The sequence below is a fragment of the Myotis daubentonii genome, chromosome 16, assembly GCF_963259705.1.
Source record: "Myotis daubentonii chromosome 16, mMyoDau2.1, whole genome shotgun sequence".
In the NCBI taxonomy this organism is placed as follows: Eukaryota; Metazoa; Chordata; class Mammalia; order Chiroptera; family Vespertilionidae; genus Myotis; species Myotis daubentonii.
In genome coordinates, this window is record NC_081855.1 from 22,098,470 (window position 1) to 22,118,658 (window position 20,189).

At 57.0% G+C, this 20,189-nt stretch overlaps 1 protein-coding gene across 10 annotated transcripts in view; it reads right to left on the bottom strand.

The window, feature by feature from the left end:
* The window catches only part of SGSM2 (small G protein signaling modulator 2), a 44,976-nt gene that overhangs the window by 13,272 nt on the left and 11,515 nt on the right, over nt 1-20,189 (bottom strand). For 2 of the 10 annotated variants that reach the window (XM_059669136.1, XM_059669137.1), the window contains exons 3-21: nt 14,770-14,932; nt 14,334-14,495; nt 13,738-13,805; nt 13,494-13,639; nt 13,027-13,161; nt 12,408-12,532; nt 11,936-12,003; nt 11,506-11,708; nt 11,259-11,385; nt 9,575-9,709; nt 5,788-5,941; nt 4,923-4,987; nt 4,688-4,833; nt 4,070-4,198; nt 3,676-3,858; nt 1,803-2,186; nt 1,440-1,564; nt 949-1,031; nt 587-696 (exon numbers count right to left, since the gene is read on the bottom strand). In XM_059669136.1, the coding sequence (XP_059525119.1) occupies nt 587-696; nt 949-1,031; nt 1,440-1,564; nt 1,803-2,186; nt 3,676-3,858; nt 4,070-4,198; nt 4,688-4,833; nt 4,923-4,987; nt 5,788-5,941; nt 9,575-9,709; nt 11,259-11,385; nt 11,506-11,708; nt 11,936-12,003; nt 12,408-12,532; nt 13,027-13,161; nt 13,494-13,639; nt 13,738-13,805; nt 14,334-14,495; nt 14,770-14,932 (2,711 nt within the window). Of the gene's footprint in view, nt 1-586; nt 697-948; nt 1,032-1,439; nt 1,565-1,802; nt 2,187-3,675; nt 3,859-4,069; nt 4,199-4,687; nt 4,834-4,922; nt 4,988-5,787; nt 5,942-9,574; nt 9,710-11,258; nt 11,386-11,505; nt 11,709-11,935; nt 12,004-12,407; nt 12,533-13,026; nt 13,162-13,493; nt 13,640-13,737; nt 13,806-14,333; nt 14,496-14,769; nt 14,933-15,155; nt 15,336-20,189 lie in introns of all 10 variants that reach the window. The other 8 variants (XM_059669138.1, XM_059669139.1, XM_059669143.1 and 5 more) reach the window with 6 other exon arrangements.

The window sequence follows — 20,189 nt, forward strand, 5'->3', positions numbered from 1 at the left end:
ATGCCTCATAAGTTAGGAATGTGTCTAACCACTATGCCGTACTTCTGAAACTAATATAATATTGAATGTCAAGGGGGATCCAAGATGGCAGCAGAGTAGGTGGAAGTTACGCTCACTTCCTCCCAGGTCCCAGCTGGAATTACAGCTAAATTATAAAACAATCTGAATAACCAAATGAACAGAAGTCTTATTACCAAGGACTGACAGAAGAGGCCACATGAGACTGGTAGGAAGGAAGGGCAGAGACGTGAAAAGGGCTGGCCCTGCTCCCACGTGTGGCGGCTGAGACTCTGAAGGGATATCTCAGCTGCAGAAAGAAGCTGGGAAGCATGGGGTCTCAGCCCCACGTGGGGCTTCCCAGCCTGGAACACCAGAGCCAGGAGTAGAAGCCCACATTAACCACTGTGAGCTACTATTTCAACCATTAATTGGGGGGGAAAAGTGTGTGTGTGTGGTTTTTTTTTTAATGAAAGAAATTAAGCTTATATATAAAAGAAATTTTTGGACGACTCCCTGGCCTCCTTGTGGAAGACAGACAAGCCCAGTGGTGCCTGGTCACGTGCCCAGGAGCAGCTACAGTCCTCACCTGGATGAGGGAGCGCATGTTAGCAAAGTGGGTGTCCATGGCGCCCCCATTGGGGAAGTTCTGGCTCATCCTCTTCATGAGGTGGCTGAAACAGCTGTAGGTCAGCTGATCTGAGGGGAGACAGGAATGAGGCCACAGGGCAGGAGACCCTAACACCTCACTTCACAGGGGGTGCCTGTGGCCCAGAGGACTAGGCTGGCTAATATTCCTACCCGTCTACACCTGGCAGTCTTCTTTCCTTCTCCAGCTTATGTCAACCCCGCCCCCATGCCTGAGGCGCATGCCACTGTGGGAACTCCCCCTTCCCCAGCCCTATCCCTCACCATTATCAAGGATGACGAGGAGCGGGCCCTATCCCTCACCATTATCGAGGATGACGAGGAGTGGCGCCAGCAGATCACACATGCCCTGCACGTAGCCCACGTCCAGGTGTTCCCACACGTAGCTGGAATCCCAGGGACAGAGTCGCTGCAGGTGTGCGCCAGTCCCCATCCCCTCAGGGATCCCCAGGGAGATGGGCTTAGAGTAGCCTGCTACCCAGAAGTCAGCCTTCCGGGGCCCTAAGCACTGGGAGTACCTTGGTGAACAACTAGCCCTGTCTTCAAGGCACGCAGGGGGTCAGGGACAGAGACAAGGCTGGGGCGGGGCGGGGGAGCCCCGAGTGAGGCAGAACAGGAAGGCTCCCTGAAAAACCTGTGGTGAAGAGGGCGGGGCAGGGCACTGCAGAAGGAGGTGTTCCCCCCGGAGGGAGTCCAGTGCGATTCTGGCGCAGCGAGGGGGCAGGGCACTGCTGACCTAACCTCACTGAGCGGGGTCCCCGCCGCCCACCCGGAGCCCTGCCCGACCATGGCACCTGCACATGATGTCTCTGAGCCTCTCCAGGTTGGGGGCTGTGAAGTACCAGTAGTTGCGGTCACATCGCTGCACGTCCTTGTCTATGCGGTGCAGGTTTAAGGCCACGGTGTCCAGCAGTTCTATCTGAAAGAGTGGAAGGCCCTCAGGGTAAGCTGGGGCCTGAGGTGGTGCCCACAAGGAAAGCAGGAAAGGCAGGGGGCCAGGGACTCAGCGAACAGAGTCCTCGGGGGCGCTGAGAGACGGGCTCCAGGCCCTCCAAGATAGGCACCCCACCTTCCACCCGCCAGCCCGCCCCCAAGCCTTGGGATGGCGGGAGGGCTCGGGGGCCAGCTGAGCACAGTGCCTGGGACTGTCCACGTACAGTGTAGGCAGCAGCGCACACAGCCGCCAGCTCTTCCCCTGCCTCCAGCTCGCCGGCCAGAGAGGCCTTCTCCTGGCTGGGATCTTGGGGCTCGGAGAAAGCTCGAACTGCAGGTTCCGGCCCGTCGGAGCCTTCCTCCCCACCGCAGTCCTCCTCAAAGCCCACACTCGGCCCCTCATCTATGCTCGACTGGATGCCTGAGGCCACAGAATAATTGCGAGACGAAGGCAGCCCTGAGTCTGGAGAATCGAACTCCACTGACTGCTGCTGCTCCACCAGGGCGGTGCCCGGGGGCCCCGCGCCGGGTTCCTCCTCGGGCTCTGGTCTGCGCTCCTCTGTGCCTGGGGGCTTCGGGGGCTCCAGGTCATCCACAGAGATAAACACCTGGTGGGGAGAACAGATGGTGGGGCTCATACCCGCACCCCAGCCCCTTCCCTCGGCTCAGCGTCTCCTTCCTGGGGTCAGAATAAGCGAGAGGGAGGGAGAATTCTCTTCACACCTCCTCCTCCACCCCACGGCCTCCAGCACTGCCTCCCCTTCTGACCCAGCTGGCCAGGTGGAGAAATGAGGTTCCAGGCCAACATGAAGACTTCAGCCCTATCCAGTCCCTTCCTCGGCTTCTTCCTGGGGCATGCGAAGAAGGGGAACACCCCAGGCTTCCCGTGGCTGCTGCAGGGGAGAAGGAGACTGGAGGCCTGGACACTCAGTGGTACTTGATGGCAGTGTGAGCGGTGTCATTCTACAAACACCTGAAGTCACGGGCTGCCTCAGGTCAGGAGAGCTGGTGTGTGTGTGTATAGGGGGAGGGGGTGGGGGGACAGCCTGGAGGCATTAGGAAAACCAACAAGGCAGGGACCTTTTCTAGCAAGGACCTGATCCGTTATACTGGCCTCGGACAAGCTGAGGAGAGGTCAGGAGTGAACGGAAACGTGTTGTGCTGGTTGGAAACGGGCCTCCCCATGGACCAGGACAGGGAAAAGAAGAGAGACATAGAGAGGCTGGCTTTACTTTTCTTTTTTCCTAGTTGGACTATGTAGGGAAAGGGATGCTAAAAGGAGTTTTCACTTTGGGCGAGAAGCATGACGTGTCGTTGGGTTAGTATCATTTAAGGCCATGAGGCCGAGGCAGTCGGAGCCTGGAGCAGGGCCCGCGCGGCCACTGCCGTCTGTGAGCTGAGCGGCTGGGCCCTGGCACCGACTCGGGAGCCCAAAGCCAGAGAGAGAGAACAGGCTCCCGAACAGGGAGTGAGAACAAAGCACACGGAGAGTGAGCTATGTCTCGTTCGGTCCTGCTCCAGCTCGAGTTTTCTGTTGCTATTAGGAAAGATTTAGTAAAGTGGCTAGAATACACTATGCACAGCAGCAACTTTAAAGAAAAAAAATATGTTAGTAAATGAGTGTCCTTAAGCCCGAGACTTCTCATCACTCCTGTTGGGCCCGCAGCCAGTTCAGGCTTTTCACCTAAAGCGGGGGTGATGCCGCGAGAGCAGGCAGGCGCTGAACTGCCTTTGCGCGGTCAGTTCTGTGAGATGGTGACGGACTCCAGAGGCGGGAGATCTTGCCAGTGGGCACCGATAGCACCGCTCTACGGGCTCCCCTTGCCTCTAGCAACAGCTCTCCCTAATCCCCATAAATCCATCTTTCCCGCCTAGTCCATTAAAACCGGTCACAACGCACTATCTCACTTTATCCCTGCAACACCCAGAGGAAGAAAATGAGACAGGGACACATCAAGCCCTTCTCCGAGGGCTCCACGGCAGCGAGTACTAGAGGCTGGGCTGCTGCTCAGGACTCCTGCCTGTGAATCTGTGAATCGCTGGTGGCTCTCGCCCCGCCCCCTCGCCCGCCCCCCTCCCAGGTCCCCTCCGGCTCACGTCATTGCTAATGGTGGAGTCTCGGTGGATGAGGCGCTGCACGTGGCTGTCGATGCTGCTGCCCGAGGAGAACTTGGTGAGTGTGGCTGGGTGCGCCTCCCGCTCCCGCTGCCTCACCACCACCTCGCAGGCCTTCCACTCCGCCAGCACCCGCTGGTACCTCGCTGCCACCACTGCGTCCACCTGGACTCGGACACACCGTGACCATGGGGAGGGGCGCCCAGGCCTCCTCTGCAGGAGCTGGGACAGCTGAAGACGAGGCTGGGCCCCAGCAGCGAGGACAGTGGGGTGTCTCTGTGAACCCTCCCCTGCCACGTTTCTTTCCACTGAGCTTGGATGGGTCCCTTGGCCCAACCATCCCGTCCCCCTACCCCACGGGAAAGGCTCCCCTTACCTGCTCCATCTCCTTCTTGCTCATGCCAAACTTGTAGTGGCCAAGCAGAAAGGGCCAGACGTCCTTGCGGATGTCGTGCTCCACGCCTCCGTAGTAAACCTGCCGCAGCAGCTCCAGCTCCTTGTAGTTCTGAGGGACCCAGGGAGTGGAGACTGTGCAGTCCCCGCAGTCACCCTCCGGGTGACCCACCCCAGGGCGAGCTGGGGCTGGGAACTGACTGGGTCACCACTGAAGCCCAGGGAGGCCCTGCGTTGGGCAGTCGCATCCCCCGCCCCACATCAGAGCTGGCTGGGACCTGCTTCACCCCCTCCTTCCAGGGGAGAAGCGAAGCCCAGAGAGGTGCAGAGATTTGCCCAAGGCTGTGGGGTAATGGGGAAGCAGAACGGACTCCCCGCCCAGTGCCCTTCCCAGGGAAACCCACAGCCCCCGCTGTCTGAGATTCCGCCATGACCTGGCCACTCCAAGGCCATCAGTCTTGGCCTGTCAGCCCGACCACGACGGTGATTCACCTGAATGCCCAGTGGTCCTGTGACAGCTGCGCCCAGAGCAGACACTCTGCCCCCACCGCTGCCCGCTCCAGCCCCTGACCCGGCCCGGCCCGGCCCCCAGAGTGTGCACCTTTTCATCCTTCTGATACTTGCTCCACACGTCCTTGGTGAGGCCCCCTGAGGCCCCCGGGGGGCGGGCGGGCGGGATGATGTTGTGATGCACCAGCGCTGACAGGTGGGTCCGCACCGTGGACAGGTGGCGGCAGTATGCCAGCCCTGGGGGTGGAGGGGTGAGCCAGGAGGCCGTGACCAGGACGCATCCCCCTGCCCCTGCCTCCCATGGCCCCACCTCACCCCACACTCACAGCCGTAGAAGGCCCGGGACACGATCTGCCTCTTCATGCTCTCACACAGTAGCCTGAGGGGCAACCTGTGGAATCAACCTGGCTCAGAGGGCTGTGGCTCTGGCGTTGGGAGGAGGGTGAGAAGTGAGGACACCGAGGGGAGCAGGTGCGGCTCTCGGGGTGGTGGTGGTGCGGCGAGCAGGACCCATAGCCCGGCAGCATGTCAGTGGGCTCCCTGTTGCTGCCAGCACCCTGGTCGGAGCGGCTGAGGGTCCAACCTGGCCTCCAACCCCCCAGGGGAGCTTGGGCAACTAACTTCACCTCATGTTAGTGAATTTTGGTTTCCTCAAGTGAAAAATGGAGAGAACCATCTCTGAGTCATCAGGAGTGGCAGGTAAAAAGAAGCAACAGGTCCGATCAAGCAGCTGGCAAGAGCATCAAGTGCTGGCACACAAACACCATTCCCATGCCATTCCTGGAACATGGCCGGGGCCCAGATGTCTGCTGCGTGTCCCCGGACACACAGCCTGATGACAGGATCTGTGTCCACACTGGGAAGGAGAGCTCACAAGTCCTGAGCCCCTATGTGTCAGGCACAGCTCTGGGTTCTCACATGGTTATATACCTCATTTAGTCTCACAAGGACCTTAGGAGGCAGGTGGTATGAGCCCCATTTTACAGATCAGGAAACTGAGGCTCAGAAACAGAGAGACTCATAGAGACTCAATAATTTGCCAGCCACATGGGCAGCAGGAATGAACTTCAAACCCAGGTCTGACCAACTTGAGGCCACCCTGTCAGGCAAGTGACACAGCCCCCAAGGACAGACTGGCACACACACATGGATGGACACACTCACACGGAAGTGCTCTCCCTGCCCACTCACCGGTCGGGGACACAGCTGCAGTGGTTGGGAGTTGCATATGGGGAGCTACTGGAGGAGCAGGAGAAGCAGGAGGAGCCCTGGCTACACATGGGATCTAGGTGCCAGGCTGGCAGGCTGGGCCCAAAGCCCTGCATCTCGATCATGTCACCAGCATCTGAGGACAGGAAGGGGGCCGTGTTCAGGCCCTGGCAGGCCTCCCCCCCAACAGCCACCTTGCAGCACGCCCACCTCTGTGCCCAGAGCTGCAGCATGAAATCACCCACTGGTGGAGAACCACAGGGGTAGTGTCTGCCTGGTCCAGAACCCAGAGAGGGCGATGGTCAGAGGGAGGGTGCCTGACACGTCCCAGCCTCCGCCTAACCTTTCTGCACTGATAAAATACTCTGACTGAGTTGTGCATGGTTGTGTCTGTTCTCTCCATCTTGCTATGAGTGATGGAAAACACTTGCTTTTCTAGAGTCTGGCAGAGAAAGAAAGAGAAGGAACAGCAAAAGCCCGAGCTCCCTAAAATGCTGCCGGCTGGCATGGCCTCCGATGCTCCGGCCTGGTCCTCTTAGGCCAGTGGTCGGCAAACTCATTAGTCAACAGAGCCAAATATCAACAGTACAACGATTGGAATTTCTTTTGAGAGCCAAGTTTTTTAAACTTAAACTATATAGGTAGGTACGTTGCTATTAACTTAATCAGGGTACTCCTAAGGTTTAGGAAGAGCCACATTCCAGGGGCCAAAGAGCCGCATGTGGCTCGTGAGCCAGTTTGCCGACCACAGTCTTAGACAAACTCTGAGAGGCACAGGCGGGTGCTGGACCTGGAACTGTGAACTCGGAGCAGAGTCTCCACTGATCAGAGCCCTGGAGGACCCCTGGGGGTTCCAGACCTGGTAGCCAGTGCCTGAGGGTCAGGGCTCTCGGCACAGGCCAGGCACCCTGCTGCCTGCTGCTGTGGTCCTTCCTGAGTTCTCCATCCTTGCCTAACCTGACTGCACTCAGTGTGGTGGCCTCCACAAACACACAGGAGAGCTGACAGGAAGGGCCACAGGGATGAGGGTTCCACCATCCAGAACAATGTCCCCAGGTGCGGCCTCAGAAGACAGCTCCTTGGACACATCTACACCAAAGGCACATGGAGCCCTTCAGCCTGCCCAGCTGACTGGAATCAGAACTCAAGATCATTGAGAGCTTCTGGGCCCACGTGGGGCAAGGCGCTGCTCAGGGGGGCTCCAGCAGGTCCAGTGAGCCACAAAGATGAAGCAAAGTGAGGGCAGGAAGTGAAAGGACTAGGAGATGGCACTAGGAAGGAGGAAGGGACAGAGAAGAGTAAAGAGCAGGGAAAGGCAGCTGTGTGTGTGATGGATTCTTTCAGGCAGTATTTCTTCCTGGGCCCTGGCCTGCTGAGTCTGGAGCAGATGGAGGCCTGGCTTCTGTGGGAGCCAGACTCCAGCTCTGGGGGTGCCTTGGTGGGAGGGGCTGCCCCATGTTGGCTGGGAATCTCTTCCCAGACCCTTGGTGGGATTTTTGTAGATCTGGCCCTTCAGCTCCACCAGGAGGCAAATTAAGGGAACGTACTTGGTGTGGAGGGGCTGCGGCTCTGGGAGTGAGCAGTTGCAGGCCTTGCCGAAGACTCTGGGAAGAAGGGGGCGGGCAGATGCAGGTGGGGTGGGGCAGGAGCCCAGCTCATGCCCCCACAGCAGGCAGGAGAGAGGCCAGTCTTGAGAGGAGCTGGGGTGGGAGCAGGCCCAGCCAGGCAGGCAGCAGGCAGCAGGCGGGCAGGCAGTGGGGGCAACAGGTGCAGAGGGCAGAGGGTGGGCACACAGGGAAACGAGCTCATGCCCAGAAAGCAGGGCTCAGCCAGGGCAAGTCTCCTGGGTCAATGCTCTTCACCTTAATTCTCCAGGAAGGAGCTGAACCAGCCAGCATTGAATATGCGTCTCTGAATTAACCCAGTGCAGACAGCTGGAGCTCTGGAGTGACTGGGCAAGGGGCAGCAGGCGGGGCGGGGGCGCTGCTGGGTCAGCTTTGACTCTGACTCTCTCCTCTGAGCCTGAGGGAAGTCTGAAGTAAAACAATCAGGGTGGGTGAACCCCACAGCCCCTAAGACTCCGAGTGAAAGGTGCCTGGCCTGGAGCAGAATTAGAGTGAACAGCATCTCTGCTCTGTGGGGAGGCAGCAGGAGAAGTGGGGAGGGGGAGGGGAGGAGGGTCTGGACACCCGCCACTTGATTCACATGCACAAGTCAAGCATGTTGCAGGCCTGAAAAGCAACGGCTAGCAGGATGGACTCAACAGTGTTGTCATTATGGAATGGAGTGGAGGGGGGCTCCCACACCATCTCCCCAACCACCTGCGGACTCTGCTCTCATGCCTCCTCCCCTTTCCCAAGTCTTAGAGTCCCAGGGGCTGCATATTGGTATACAGGGTAGGCTGGCCCTAGTTCCCCAAGAGAATGCCCACATAGGCCCTGAGGCCTCTGCACCCTGTGGGCCTGAAGGTTTCTCTGACCCTGGAGGCCTCAGCATGAAGACTAGTCAGGAACGGACTTCCTACCACCAAGTCTTCTAAGACAGGGGCTTGGCCGGGACCCCCCCTCATCCTGTCCCCAGCCAGTTCCTGGGGGTAAGAAGGGCCAGCCCGGGCTCTCCTAACTCACCCTTCCCACACTGTTTAAAGTCAGTCATCCTGTAATAAGCATCAGCCCCAAGCCCAGGCTTGTAAGGAACCAGATGGCAGGCCATGTGCAGGCAATAAACATCACAAGTGAGGCTCCCCTGTGTTCCCGCCCAGGCTGGCCTGCAGGTCCCACGGGAATGGCTGGGAGGGAGGACAGACATGAAGGCAGGCACGTGGTGAGTAAAGGGCAGCTGGCAGGGTGTGCTGAGGGTGTGCTAGGCCACGGACTTGGTTGCCCAGGGATGGGGAGACTTACTATTGGCACGGCGATGGGGAAGTTCCCCTAAACTCCGAGAGAGCTGGCCCTTCATAACCAATATCCCTTGAGCACCCTGGCTTAGCCCGCACAGCTTCCCTGGCTGATGTTCACACTCCAGAAAGAGAGTGGGGTTCCCTCTCCACCAGCCGAGCTCTGTGCTAAGATGGGCAATGGACAGAGTGGCTGTGAGCACTGTGCTGAGTCATTATCCATGAAGGGACCTCTGCAGCTGTGCAATCTGAGGTCCGTGAGGGTGGAACATACCTGACTTAGACTCTAGACTTCATACTAAAGCACCAGGCAGTGCCTGCTGGAACACCCAGGCCTGCTGGGTACAGAGCCCTAGGTCTCCTGCCAGGATGGCCCCACCCCTCACCTGACCCCCTGGTGGCTCCTGTCTGCAGGTGCTATCCAGCCCCTCCCTCTGCCCAGGAGGGGCCTGGTACTTCTGTCCTATTTCCGTTGAGTTAGGAGTCAGAGGCACAGGGCCCAGAGGCCAGTCTCCCCAGCCAGCAGGAGAGAAAGAGAGACACTGTCTTGGGTTTGTCCCAAGGTGGGAACAGGGCTCAGACAGCCAATCAGGGTTTCCAAGGGACAACCAGGTCATCAGGCCTTCTCACCGCGGGACCTCCTCCCTCTCCTCACAGAGCCCAGAGCCAACTGCCTTTTGCTTGGTCCCCTCTTCTTGCAGCACATCCTCCTTCTACCCTCCCAGATCTGCCTCCTGACGGACGGGAACCACCCAGGGTGCAGGTCCCATAATGCCAACACTGCAGTTCGAGCCCCTGCGGTGGGTGGCCGGTGGGCCCAGGGGGTGGGGCAGAGGGAAGGGGAAGGTCAGGGAGAAAGGGAGGGATAAAAACCTTTCATCGGATTGGGAGCTGTGAGGTTCCGCGAGCAGATCATTGAGAGCATCGCGTGTAGTTTATCCTCCTCTTCCTCATCATCGTCCACCGAGGCCGCGCGGCTGGCCGCTAGGTGGTGGTAGTTAATAGTGACTGCTCAAAGAGAACAGCGAGAGAGCAAAGCATAAGGACCCTGGTCCTGGGGCAGGAGGGACCGGATCCGTCCTCCTGGGGAGCAGAATGGAGTCCGGGTCACCCTGAGCCTGCAGGGATGGAAGAGAGGGGACCTGAGAGTCCTTTGATTTACTGGGGAGAGTATGGAAGGAAGTGGGGGGATGGCAGCAGCTACAGAGCTCCACTTTTTGAAGAAGGCCCTCTCTAGGAAGAACAGAGAAGAGAGAACTGATGGGGGAGCCAGGGTAGTGAAAGACGGGGACCAGTTGGGACAGGCCGGCAGCTCAGGAGCTCCCGGCCCTGGCTCAGGCTGGGCGTGACTGTCGGCAGAAGGATCGTGAGCACCCTTCAGCTTGTGTCATGGTCAGGCCGGGCCAAATCGGAAGATTACCCCAAAGCTCCCCCTTCAGACTATAAATCCCAACTTCTCCTCCAAGGATTTCCCAGAGCTGCTCTCGAGGAGCCTGAGTCACCCGCTGGGTTTCAGCGCCTTGGCACCCGGCTTGCCCTCCAGGGAAATGAAGTGACCGGAAATGGGCAATGCCAAGGCTTAAGAGAGGAAGTGCAGCCTGAACAACCTACGCCGAGCGACAGGCCGAGATTGAATGCCAGGTGTGCAAACACGCTCTGGCAGATGTGTCTCCTCGTCAGGCACATCGCGGGGAGGGGGATCCCCACATCTTCGCCCTTCGAGCCTGCTGGGACTCCTTGTGCTGCGGCTATGTGTTTACAGTCTGGGTAATCTGTCTGTTAATACAGAGACAACTTGTTGACAACTTATTGGCACAAGTTAGGAAATTTAGGAAGCAGGTGGTCTGGCAAATGCTCCGGGCTGGCAAATTCCCTGACCTTCTTCCCGAGATCAGCGAGTCTGGCCCGGAGAAACCTGTGGGGAGCAGAGCCCTCTGACCAGAAGGGGAACTCTGGGCTTGGTGGACATCTATTAGGATCCAGAGGGGTATGTCCAGGGGGACAGGACCCACAAGTGCCAAGCTACTTTCAGCTCCAGCCCCCCCAGCTGAAAGCCTCACCCTCTTCAGATGCACCCCTATTCCCGTTGTGGCTCCTCTCATCAGCAGCTGGTGGGAGGAGGGCTCTGGCTCTAGTGGAGCCAGTGAACAATGTGCACCATCCCAAAAGAAGCGCTGATTCCGCACCCAGGCCACCGTGTGGCGGTCAGGCAGCGGGCCGCGGTGAAATGGAGAGTCCGCCACCCTCTCTATCTAGTCTCACCACATTCCCCCCACCCCCGGGGCAGGGTGTGAATGGATGACTAAGAGAATATTGTGTAGAGACACCTGGGTCAGTTGAGCCAAGAGTCTTGGGGTGACAAGGGAAGGGAAAGACAGCAGGTAGAAGAGAAGCAAATTCTCAGGGGGATGATCTGCAGAAAAAGGTCCAATGAGAGGCTAAGTCCTGAACCCGGCCTGGTCAGTGGACCTTGCCTGCTGCCCCTCCTGGGTGATGCTGTTCTCCCCCACCCCCGAAGCATCGTTCTCTCTCCACAGCGGGAGTATGGGACACTCACTGTGCTCATGCCGGTGACCAGGGTAAATGATCCGGAACACGTAGTCTGTGGCCCAGCCTGTGCCCATCTCGTCCACATCTACGGACCGCGCGCTGCCACGTTTCCGCAGCTTGGGGAACACCTTCCCCTGGGGAGGAAGAGGTGGGTAGTTAGCCTGTGCAGGGCAGAGTCCATCCCAGGGTCCCACCCAAGGCTGCTCCTAGGAACTCTGTGTGGGGACAGGAAGGGAGGCGGGCAGAGAACTCACCTCACACATCCCTTCACCCAGAGCGTCCCAAGCCCTGCGTACCTTCCCCTGCTGGGTCCAGAGTGGGGGCTCTAGCTGTCCCCGAGGCAGAAGCCCATTCTCCAGGCAGGACAGAAAGGAGAGTAGGTGTCCTCCCTGCGGGAAGTGCAGCGGTGGCTTCTGGATGCCATCCTGGCTCACCAGTACCAGTGTGCCACCGTTTTCTGGGGGAGGGGGGTGAACATGGGTGAGCGAAGCTGGGCCTCCAAGACCTCCCAGCCATCACTGCAGCACGGCTGGCCATGCCTCCAGACTGGGTAGGAGGACAGTAGGGCTAGAGTGTGGGGGTGACCAAGTGAGGACAGACATTCACCAGGCCATGCACAGTGTGTGACTGGGAGAAGGCAGTCTCTCTTCCCCCACCCCTGTGCCCAGGACAAGGGAGGCTCACTTTGCTGGTGGCAGTGGATGCAGACGATCTGACTGAAGGGCACAACCAGGGCATAGTCCCAGTAAACGCTGGAAAGGAACCAAATTGGTGTCACTGTGTCGCCAGACCAGCCAACCTGCCTTCCTCACTTCCTGGCCCCAACACCCCTGAAACCACCCTGTAGACACGAAGACCACAGCCGAGAAGTGACCTCAGCCAGCCATGTCCCTCTGGGCTCCGTGCTGCCCTCATGGCACAGAGCCTGGCCGCCTCAGATGCCTCGAGCTTGGCTCAGGAAAACCTCTTAATGTCCAGGACTGGCTGGATCTTAGAGAGCTTGGGAATATCTCCAGGCAGCCTCTCTCTGCAATTCTTGGCACCGGGTAAGGTGTGAGCCTGCCTCTTGGAGCAGGCTGGGCCTCTCCATGCCCCCGCCTGCTGGCAAGCTCTCACTCCCTTCCGTGGCTCCTGCGGCGAGTCCCAAAGCCCCCACCTCTTTTCCAGCTCGGAGTCCCCCAGAGTCCCATTCATGAGCTGGTTTGGGGTCCACTTCAGAGTTAGGCTCTCTGCAGACTGGTGCAGGGAGAGGTAGCCGGGGACAGCCTCCATGTCCTCCTTCTGCGGGGAGGAGACACACCAGAAGATAGAGACGATGAGGGGCTGAGAGGCCCCCAGGAATGGCCTATGGAAAACGAGCTGCAGGTGGGAGTGGGGGAGGCCCAGCCAGTCCAATCCAGGGTCCTGGAATGGGGCCGGGCAGAAGCAGGGGAGGCACGAGCCACACACAGATGTAGACATAAACTCTTCCTGGTTGGCCTGGTGCCACTGGCTCCGCCCTGTCAGCTTCCTGGATGCCAGGTATGTCCTGGGCCAGCCATACCCAAGCTGCCTGCTGGCTGCCATTCCCATCCCTGGAGGCTCTGGTTCTCAGCCAGAACAGATGCCGTTTCCGGCTCCCACCCGTTCAAGACTGGGCGTGAATGAGTGAATTGGGGCGGGGCGGGGGGAGGGTTCTCTTTAGTCAAGCCCCTTAAGAAAGGGATGAATGTGGCTGGAAGGTTCCTTCCTGGGGCCCTCGGGAGAGGATGAGGGCGAGCACTAAGCCTTCCTACCGGCTGCACCAGCACGTTGTTCTTGCCGTAGAGCAGCCGCGTCCTGGAGTTCTGGTGCAGGGATTCCACATACTCCCGGGCGCAGGCCGCGAGCCTGTCCTCCGACGTGCTGCCGCTCGAGTGCCGCTTCCGGATCTGCACAAAGTCCCAGCTCAGCCCCAGCCCTGGGGAACCAGCCCTGGAGGGAGGACCCTAGGTTTCCAGGCAGATCCTCTCTAGCTGACCCCAGGAGTCCCCCTGCCCCTGGTTTGCTCTCAGCCACCCTCTGCTCTCTAGCCGCAAACCAGTGGTGTGCTCCTGGCATTAAGTGCCAGCGTGGGGAAAAGGCTCTTCTGGGATGGCCACTACCTTGGGGCATCGCCAAGGCCCAGCCTGTCTCTTCAAGGAGCACGGTGACCAGCTGCCCCTCCCTACAGGCCCCTGGGCATAACTTGGATGAGCACAAGAGGTAGGGAAGGGATGCCTACTCCTAGGGCTGGGCGCTTTGCAGGGGAGTCCTGGCGATTAGGGGGACCCCGGATACGGTGCCTCTGGACCAGCTCGTCAGCAGAAGGGTCGGTCCAGTAGTGATCGGCTGTCTTGAGCTTGGTGTACTCCAAAGCACAGGGTCCCACTGTGGAGACAGGGACAGCCCGCTCGGATGGTGCCCCCTCAGCACCTGACCCTCCGCTCCCACTGGCCCAGTGTAGGCCGCTCTGCTCTCAGCCTCACCTAGAAGAGAGGCCAAGATAGGGCCAAACACGGGGTCTGCCAGCAATGCCTCCTTCTCGTAGTACTTGCTGCCGGCGGGAGAGACAGACAGGGGGGCTGCTGGGGCTCCCGGACTCATTCCAGGGCGTCAAGCTCACCAAGTAGGGACGTTCCCACAGACACCAAATGCATGTCAGTCACCAAGAAGAAATAAACCCGTAAGAACTGAGCTTTGCGGGGGGGGGAGGGGGGTGTTAAGAGATCAACCAAAGGACTTGTATGCATACATATAAGCATAACCCATGGACACAGACAGTAAGGAGGTGAGGGCCTTTGCTGGGGGGGGGGGGGGGTGGCGGGGGCAGGAGCAGGCTGGGAGAGATCAATGGGGGAAAAGGAGACACATGTAATACTTTCAACAATAAAGAATTTTTTTAAAAAGAAAGAAAAGCAAAAAACAATAAAAAACAAACAAGAACTGAGCTTTGTGAGGTGTGTGGTGTAGCCCATGCTTTCGAGGTGCTATGGGGGAGATGGGGCATGCTCACAGGCCAAGGTGGACAGCCAAGCCTGCGGAGGCGGGGGTGCTGAAGCTGGGCCCCAGGAGGGGCATTCACCTGCAGTTCTCCACCAGGTACTGCACGACCCTGTCCAGCACCTTCTCGATGAGCGCTGTGCGGACCCATATGTGTTTCAAGGCCTGCGGGCTGAGGGCTGGGGCCTTCCCACTGGTAGAGCCCTGTCTCCGCAGGGGCTCCTGGTTACCCACCAAGGGCTTCCTGCAAAGAGGGGTGGGCTTTAAGAATGCGAGAGCCCAGGGCTGAGCCCCAGACTGGTGGCACTGGGAGGGCAGTTTGGTGCCACAAGATGAGAACCCGGAGGACGGACTAGGTGGAGGTGTGGAAGGCCTTGTGCCTGAAAGTGGCCAAGGCTCACCCTTAGGCTGGTTCTGAGAGGCCCTGCAAGAAATGAGCCCAGGGAGCCAACCTGGGAAGTAGCAGATACCAAATGGTAAGAGCAGAGGGAGCGGGGAGAGGCGGGACCAGGGCTCACCTGCCCTCTACTTGTTGCTGCAGCTCCTGGACCTTGTGGCAGATCTCCCCAGCCACTGGGCACGTCTTCCCCACCTTGGTGAACAGGGCTGCCACCTTGTCACTGCGCAGGAAGCCGGCGGCACGGCGTCTCAGCTGATGCAGGAGGCAAGCCTCCACCGCACCTAGAACACACAGGGTCCAGCACCTGAGCCCGGCTGAGGGGCAGGAAAGAGAACGCTCCCTTCCCCACACCACGCCACGGGAGGGCCGGCTGACCTAGGGCCAGGGCGTGGGGTGTCAGTTGTAGGCAGGCCAGGAAGATACACTGACCTCCTTCCAAACTCCCCTCCCTGTCCACCTGCTCCTGCCCTAAGGGCCCCATGCCAGGCCGTCCCTCTCACTCGCTTGGTGTGTACATGCCTCCTGTGTGCAGCATCGCCCTGGGGCTGTGAGGACCAAAGTTGCCAGTTCCAGTTGGCACGGGTAGCTCCACCCCTGCCCACTTACAGGACTGGACATGCAGGGAGCACCCAGCACACCGCCCTCCTGGAAAGCACGGATGCTGTGGTTGCTAAGAAACGGGTTCTGGAGAAGGAGCTGAAATATTGACGAAGCCATTGCAGAGATCAGATCCGACGGCAGCCCCTGAATTATTGATGAGCCCCGCAGCCAAGAGTGAGAGATTTCTATTTCCCATGCAGGGAGGGCTTCCCTTCATTCATTCATGTTTTAGGGGTAGACTTCCTCTCTCCATCTGGATACTGCTGACTGCAGACAGACTCCACAGGAAGGAAAGGAGCGTTGGGTGGGGGAGTGGGGAGTTCTCCTGGCCATGAATAGAATCTAAAAATATGAGTGTGTATATTCGAGGGGAAGAGGGGACTTGGCCGTTACTGAAGCCACGCTAATGGTTTTACAAGCCAGGAGGGAAAAGCCCTCGAAGGGGAAGGGATCTGATCACAGAAACACAGTGGCCTGAGCTCCCTTCACCTTCTCCAGGTGTGGTCAGAGGGCAGGAAGGCACAGGTGGGAGAAGGTGCTCCCTTCACAAGGATGGAAAACAGTGCTATGCTGGAGGCAGGGCGGCGGGCTAACAGCGTCTGAAACTGGTGGGGCCACTCATCCCATCTCCGGGAAACCTGTGTAAGTGACTTCGGCTCTGAACCTCTGTTTTAGCATCTGTGGAATGAGGAATACTTCTAAGGACTGGTATGCAACGTTACATGAGATGAAGTATGTACAATCTCTTGCACGCAGGGGGCACTTGGTCCCTGTCGGTTCCTGACTCCTCACCCTTGTTTGTCGAGACCCTGTTCTGCAGCTCACTGTCAGGACTGGGACTTGGCAAGACCTCTCCCAGGCCGGGAGAGGAGAGGATGCGCTGGAGGCAGGATCGCAGCCCGCTCAGAGGTGGGTGCAGATGCTGTCCTCTTAGAGAACAGGGGAAATGAAGCCCATCATTTATTGTGACTAGTGTTGTTAGAAACCCAGACTGAGGACATAATTGCTGAAAACAGAGGTTCTCACCTGATTTCTGCCTTCACTGTAATAACTGACAGGCAGTCACTGCTGTCCTATAAAAATGAGCTTTGTTTGGCCCTCTTGTCCTGGGGCTGTGAGGACCATAAAAAAAGGTGGAGAATCCCTGGAGGCCAGACAGCTCAGTGAGAGCGCCCCAGGGGTGGGGAAAGAGGCAGGACCCCTCCCTCTCCTGAGTGCTTCCTGCTAGAGCTCTTCCCTGCCCAGGCCTCGGAGGACTTATTTTACCAGGCTCAGCCTCTCCTTCACTCGTGTTCCTACATCTATGTTCACATGTGCATGCAGACAGATATAGCTACACATCTGATGTGTGTACGGGCATGTGGTGGAATCTCCACGTAAGGGTCCACATACTCTTTTCCATAGCTAGTCCCCTTGTCCCTGAGGTCTCGTGTGGCCCTGGGTGTACAGGGGAGAGACCCCCCTCTGTCCCGTCTCGTGGCCCTGGGGCTGGTGCAGCAACAAGTCCACACCTGTAGGAAGGTGGTGACTATTTCCTTAGGCTCGCACTCCTCACCCAGAGCACTGAAGAGGGAGAGGGGCAGCAGGTGGCACTGATCCCGCAGGGAATCAAGTGCCTTGGTGCTGTGACTAATGGCTGGGATAATCAGTCATTAACCTTCCCACTTTCCCCAGGAGAGAGAATGCAGCCACGCTGGGAGCCTGGGAATAGCAGGCAGTGGCACACCCATCCTCCTTGGCCTCACCCATCTTCCTAGGCAGCCTCTGAACACGGGCATTAGGGTTCTCTGGAGTAAGCGAAGGCATTCCCCTGCAATCACTCCAAGTAGGGAAATATTGATAAGCCCAAATATCATGCCCAGTCCCCCCTTCTCAGCCTACAGCTCCTAATTTCCTTCTGTGAAAACCAGGAAAAGCGCCCAGGCAATGTCTGGGGAAGGAGAAATCCCTCTCACCCCTCCACAGAGAATCAGGCACATGCAATGAAAAATGTTACTGTGTGCAGTATGTAGGCAAAATAATAACATAATCATAGTAATAATAACAACACTAATAAGTGAGAACTACTATCCTAAGAGGGTTAGGGGGTGGGCTTCTGGGGCTCCAGTGACCCCCTGAAATTGCTCCAGCATTGTTACAGAGAGTGCTTTTATTTTGGATGAGGATCTGTGGCTTTTAGCTTCTAAAAGGGGTACTTGACACCCAAAAGTTTAAGACCCTTGCTCTAAGATTTTTAAGTTGAGCAGAAACAGACATTCAAAACTCAAAGATGCAAATATAAAGACACACTCTCTCTCTTTTAATATACAGTGACTGCCACACTCAGAGCTGCCATGTCCAACTCAGCAACCGTGTCCAACTCTCCGGCGGTCCTTGCTCCCTGGGGAGAAGTCTACACAGAGGCCTGTGCTTCTTCTCCCCTCCTTGGCCCAGAGCACCAAGCAGTAAGAACTGGGTGCCTTACTCCTCCTCCTGCCCCAGATGGCCACCATGACTCACCCCCAGGGTGGAGGGCCTGGCAGGAGACACCCATCACAGCTAAAGCACCAGTCAGCAGGCCCATCCCCCTCTGACTGAGCTGTCTGGGCCCTGGTCACCGAGGCATAAAGGCTTCAGGACCCCCTGTTCCAGTGTGTCCAGGAACCACCTACAGCCACTCTGGATGCACCAGAATAGGGGTGAGACAGCCCTGACATCATTCAGCTCATTTCATGTGGGAAAAACACACACTAATAAAAATCAACAGTTTTCAGTCATTAGTTGGGTGGAAAGATTTGGGCGGATGAATCAAAATAGAAACAGAGACATGACTCAAGCATGACCCTTTTTACCTCCCCACCCTGGCCTTCTGAGTTATGGTGCCAGATGAGCCCAGGGTACCCTCTCTATACATCATCTGTCCCACTGATAGCAAGGCCCAAGAAACCGCAACTCTGGGCAGAAGTGGAACTAATTTTATTTTTAAAAATATTTTTATTGATGATTTTTTTTTTTTGAGAGGAAGAGAGAAAGAGAAACATTGATTGGCTGCCTCCTGCATGTCTCCTACCAGGATTTGAACCTGCAACCTTTTGGTGCATGGACGACATTCAACGGAGCCACACCGGCCAGGGCGGAGTGGAACTAATTTTAACTCTAGCACCTCACTATGGACATCTTCCTTCCCCTAAAAAGGTCTGGTACTATCTTCCCAGAGAAAGGCTAGAAGCTACAGGCCCAGACTAGCCCTGCGACTCTTCCTCACCAGCCTCTGACGTGTCCCTAAAGTCTATGAAGTTATAGGGTTAACAAATGCTAAATGGGTGGAGACCACAAGTACTAATGACATCTGATAGGGTCCCCTCCTACAAACCGCTTACTTCCTGATTTAATCATTCCAAAGAGCTCAATTTGGAATGGAAGAGGCATTGGTAGGTAGAAGTTCCTGAATCTTTTCATACCTTGCTGGAGGGAGGGTTGATTGGTACCACTCCTATGCAGGCCAGGCGGCACTGCCAACATTGCAGGTAAACTCTGACCCAGTAACCCCTCTTTAAAGAATCTAGTCTACAGATATAACTGCCAGGTTACTTAGTTAAACAGCAAGAGGATAAAAACTATCCACGTGTGTATCAATAAAAAACAGTGAAATAAACAGGGTACATTCACAGAGGAGAACGTTATACAACTCCGAAAAAGGAGGATGCCCTCTAGACACTAATAATGGAAAAGTCTCCAAGAGCAAGGTGCAGAGCAGTATGACTGATCGCATGACAACTTGATTACAAAAAGGGTGGGGTGAACAAGGAATACATTTTTTTTTATTAGTATAAAAAATTCTGTAAGGGTACACAAGAAACAAAAGTGGCAGTGGTTACCTGTGTGTGAATTTGTAGGTGGCGGAGAAGTGGGAGAATGGGAGCAGGGAAAAGAGTGAGACTTTTCACTGTATATCTTTTGTATAATTTTGCTTTTTGAACCAAGTAAATATATCACCAACTCAAAATAATAATTACAATAATTGAGTAGGTGACCATCCAAGCCAGATACCAGTATTCCATTATGAGAGGATGCCGGCGATTCTCTCCAACCTGGAGGTGAATCAAAACTCACAAAACCCAGAAAGGCTGGGTCTGTCCACGGGCACCCTTTCCTTCATCAGCTCCCTCAGCAAACAGGGTCTCCTGATTGGCTCAGTTTTCCATCCCCACAGTAGCATCTGGGCTCTGCTTAGGTCATCTGAGCTGGGCAGGGACCGGAGAAACAATTCAGTGAGCTGGGACAAACTTAGGTGTCTCAGGAGCCCACAGGAATGGACAAAAGCTATGGTTGCCCAGGAAATGCAGCTGTGGTTGAGACGGATCTTCAATCGGCTCAGGGATCCCCGTAAACAACCCTGGCTTTCGCCTGCATATCTATGTTTCAAGCTACGCTCAGGAGCCAAGGGGCCTGGACAGGCCCAAATTCAAAATAGGGTGACTTGCTGAATGACCTTCAAGGATCTAGGCCAGTTGACTGAAGTAGAGGGACACAGCACCCAGAGTTAGCACAGCATCGCATGAAGGCTGGGCCCAGGGCTCTGAGCTGGGAGGGGTTCTTTCCTAATGGGAGGAGCAGGTGTGGCAAGAGTTCTCTGCTCCCCCACCTCTGCCAGCTGCTGTCTGTGCAACGGAGCGGTTCAGTTGTAGTTGCCATAGAAAACCCAAGCGAGGAACGCCCCGGGTGGAGCAGCCAGCCACGGGTGGCTGGTGGTGGTCCTGGAGTTTTTGGGGACACTGCTCAGAGGAGAATTTTCCAAAGCCGAATGCCTTGGATAGTGGAGCCAAGACTGTCAGAAGAAGGGCAGCCTTGGCTGGTGAGAAAGGAAGGGGTGGGATGGGTGGCCTCTTTTTAAGTTAGGAACTTCCTTCAACTGCTAATGGAGGAAGTCGGTGTTTATCTGCAGCGATGAGGTGGGAG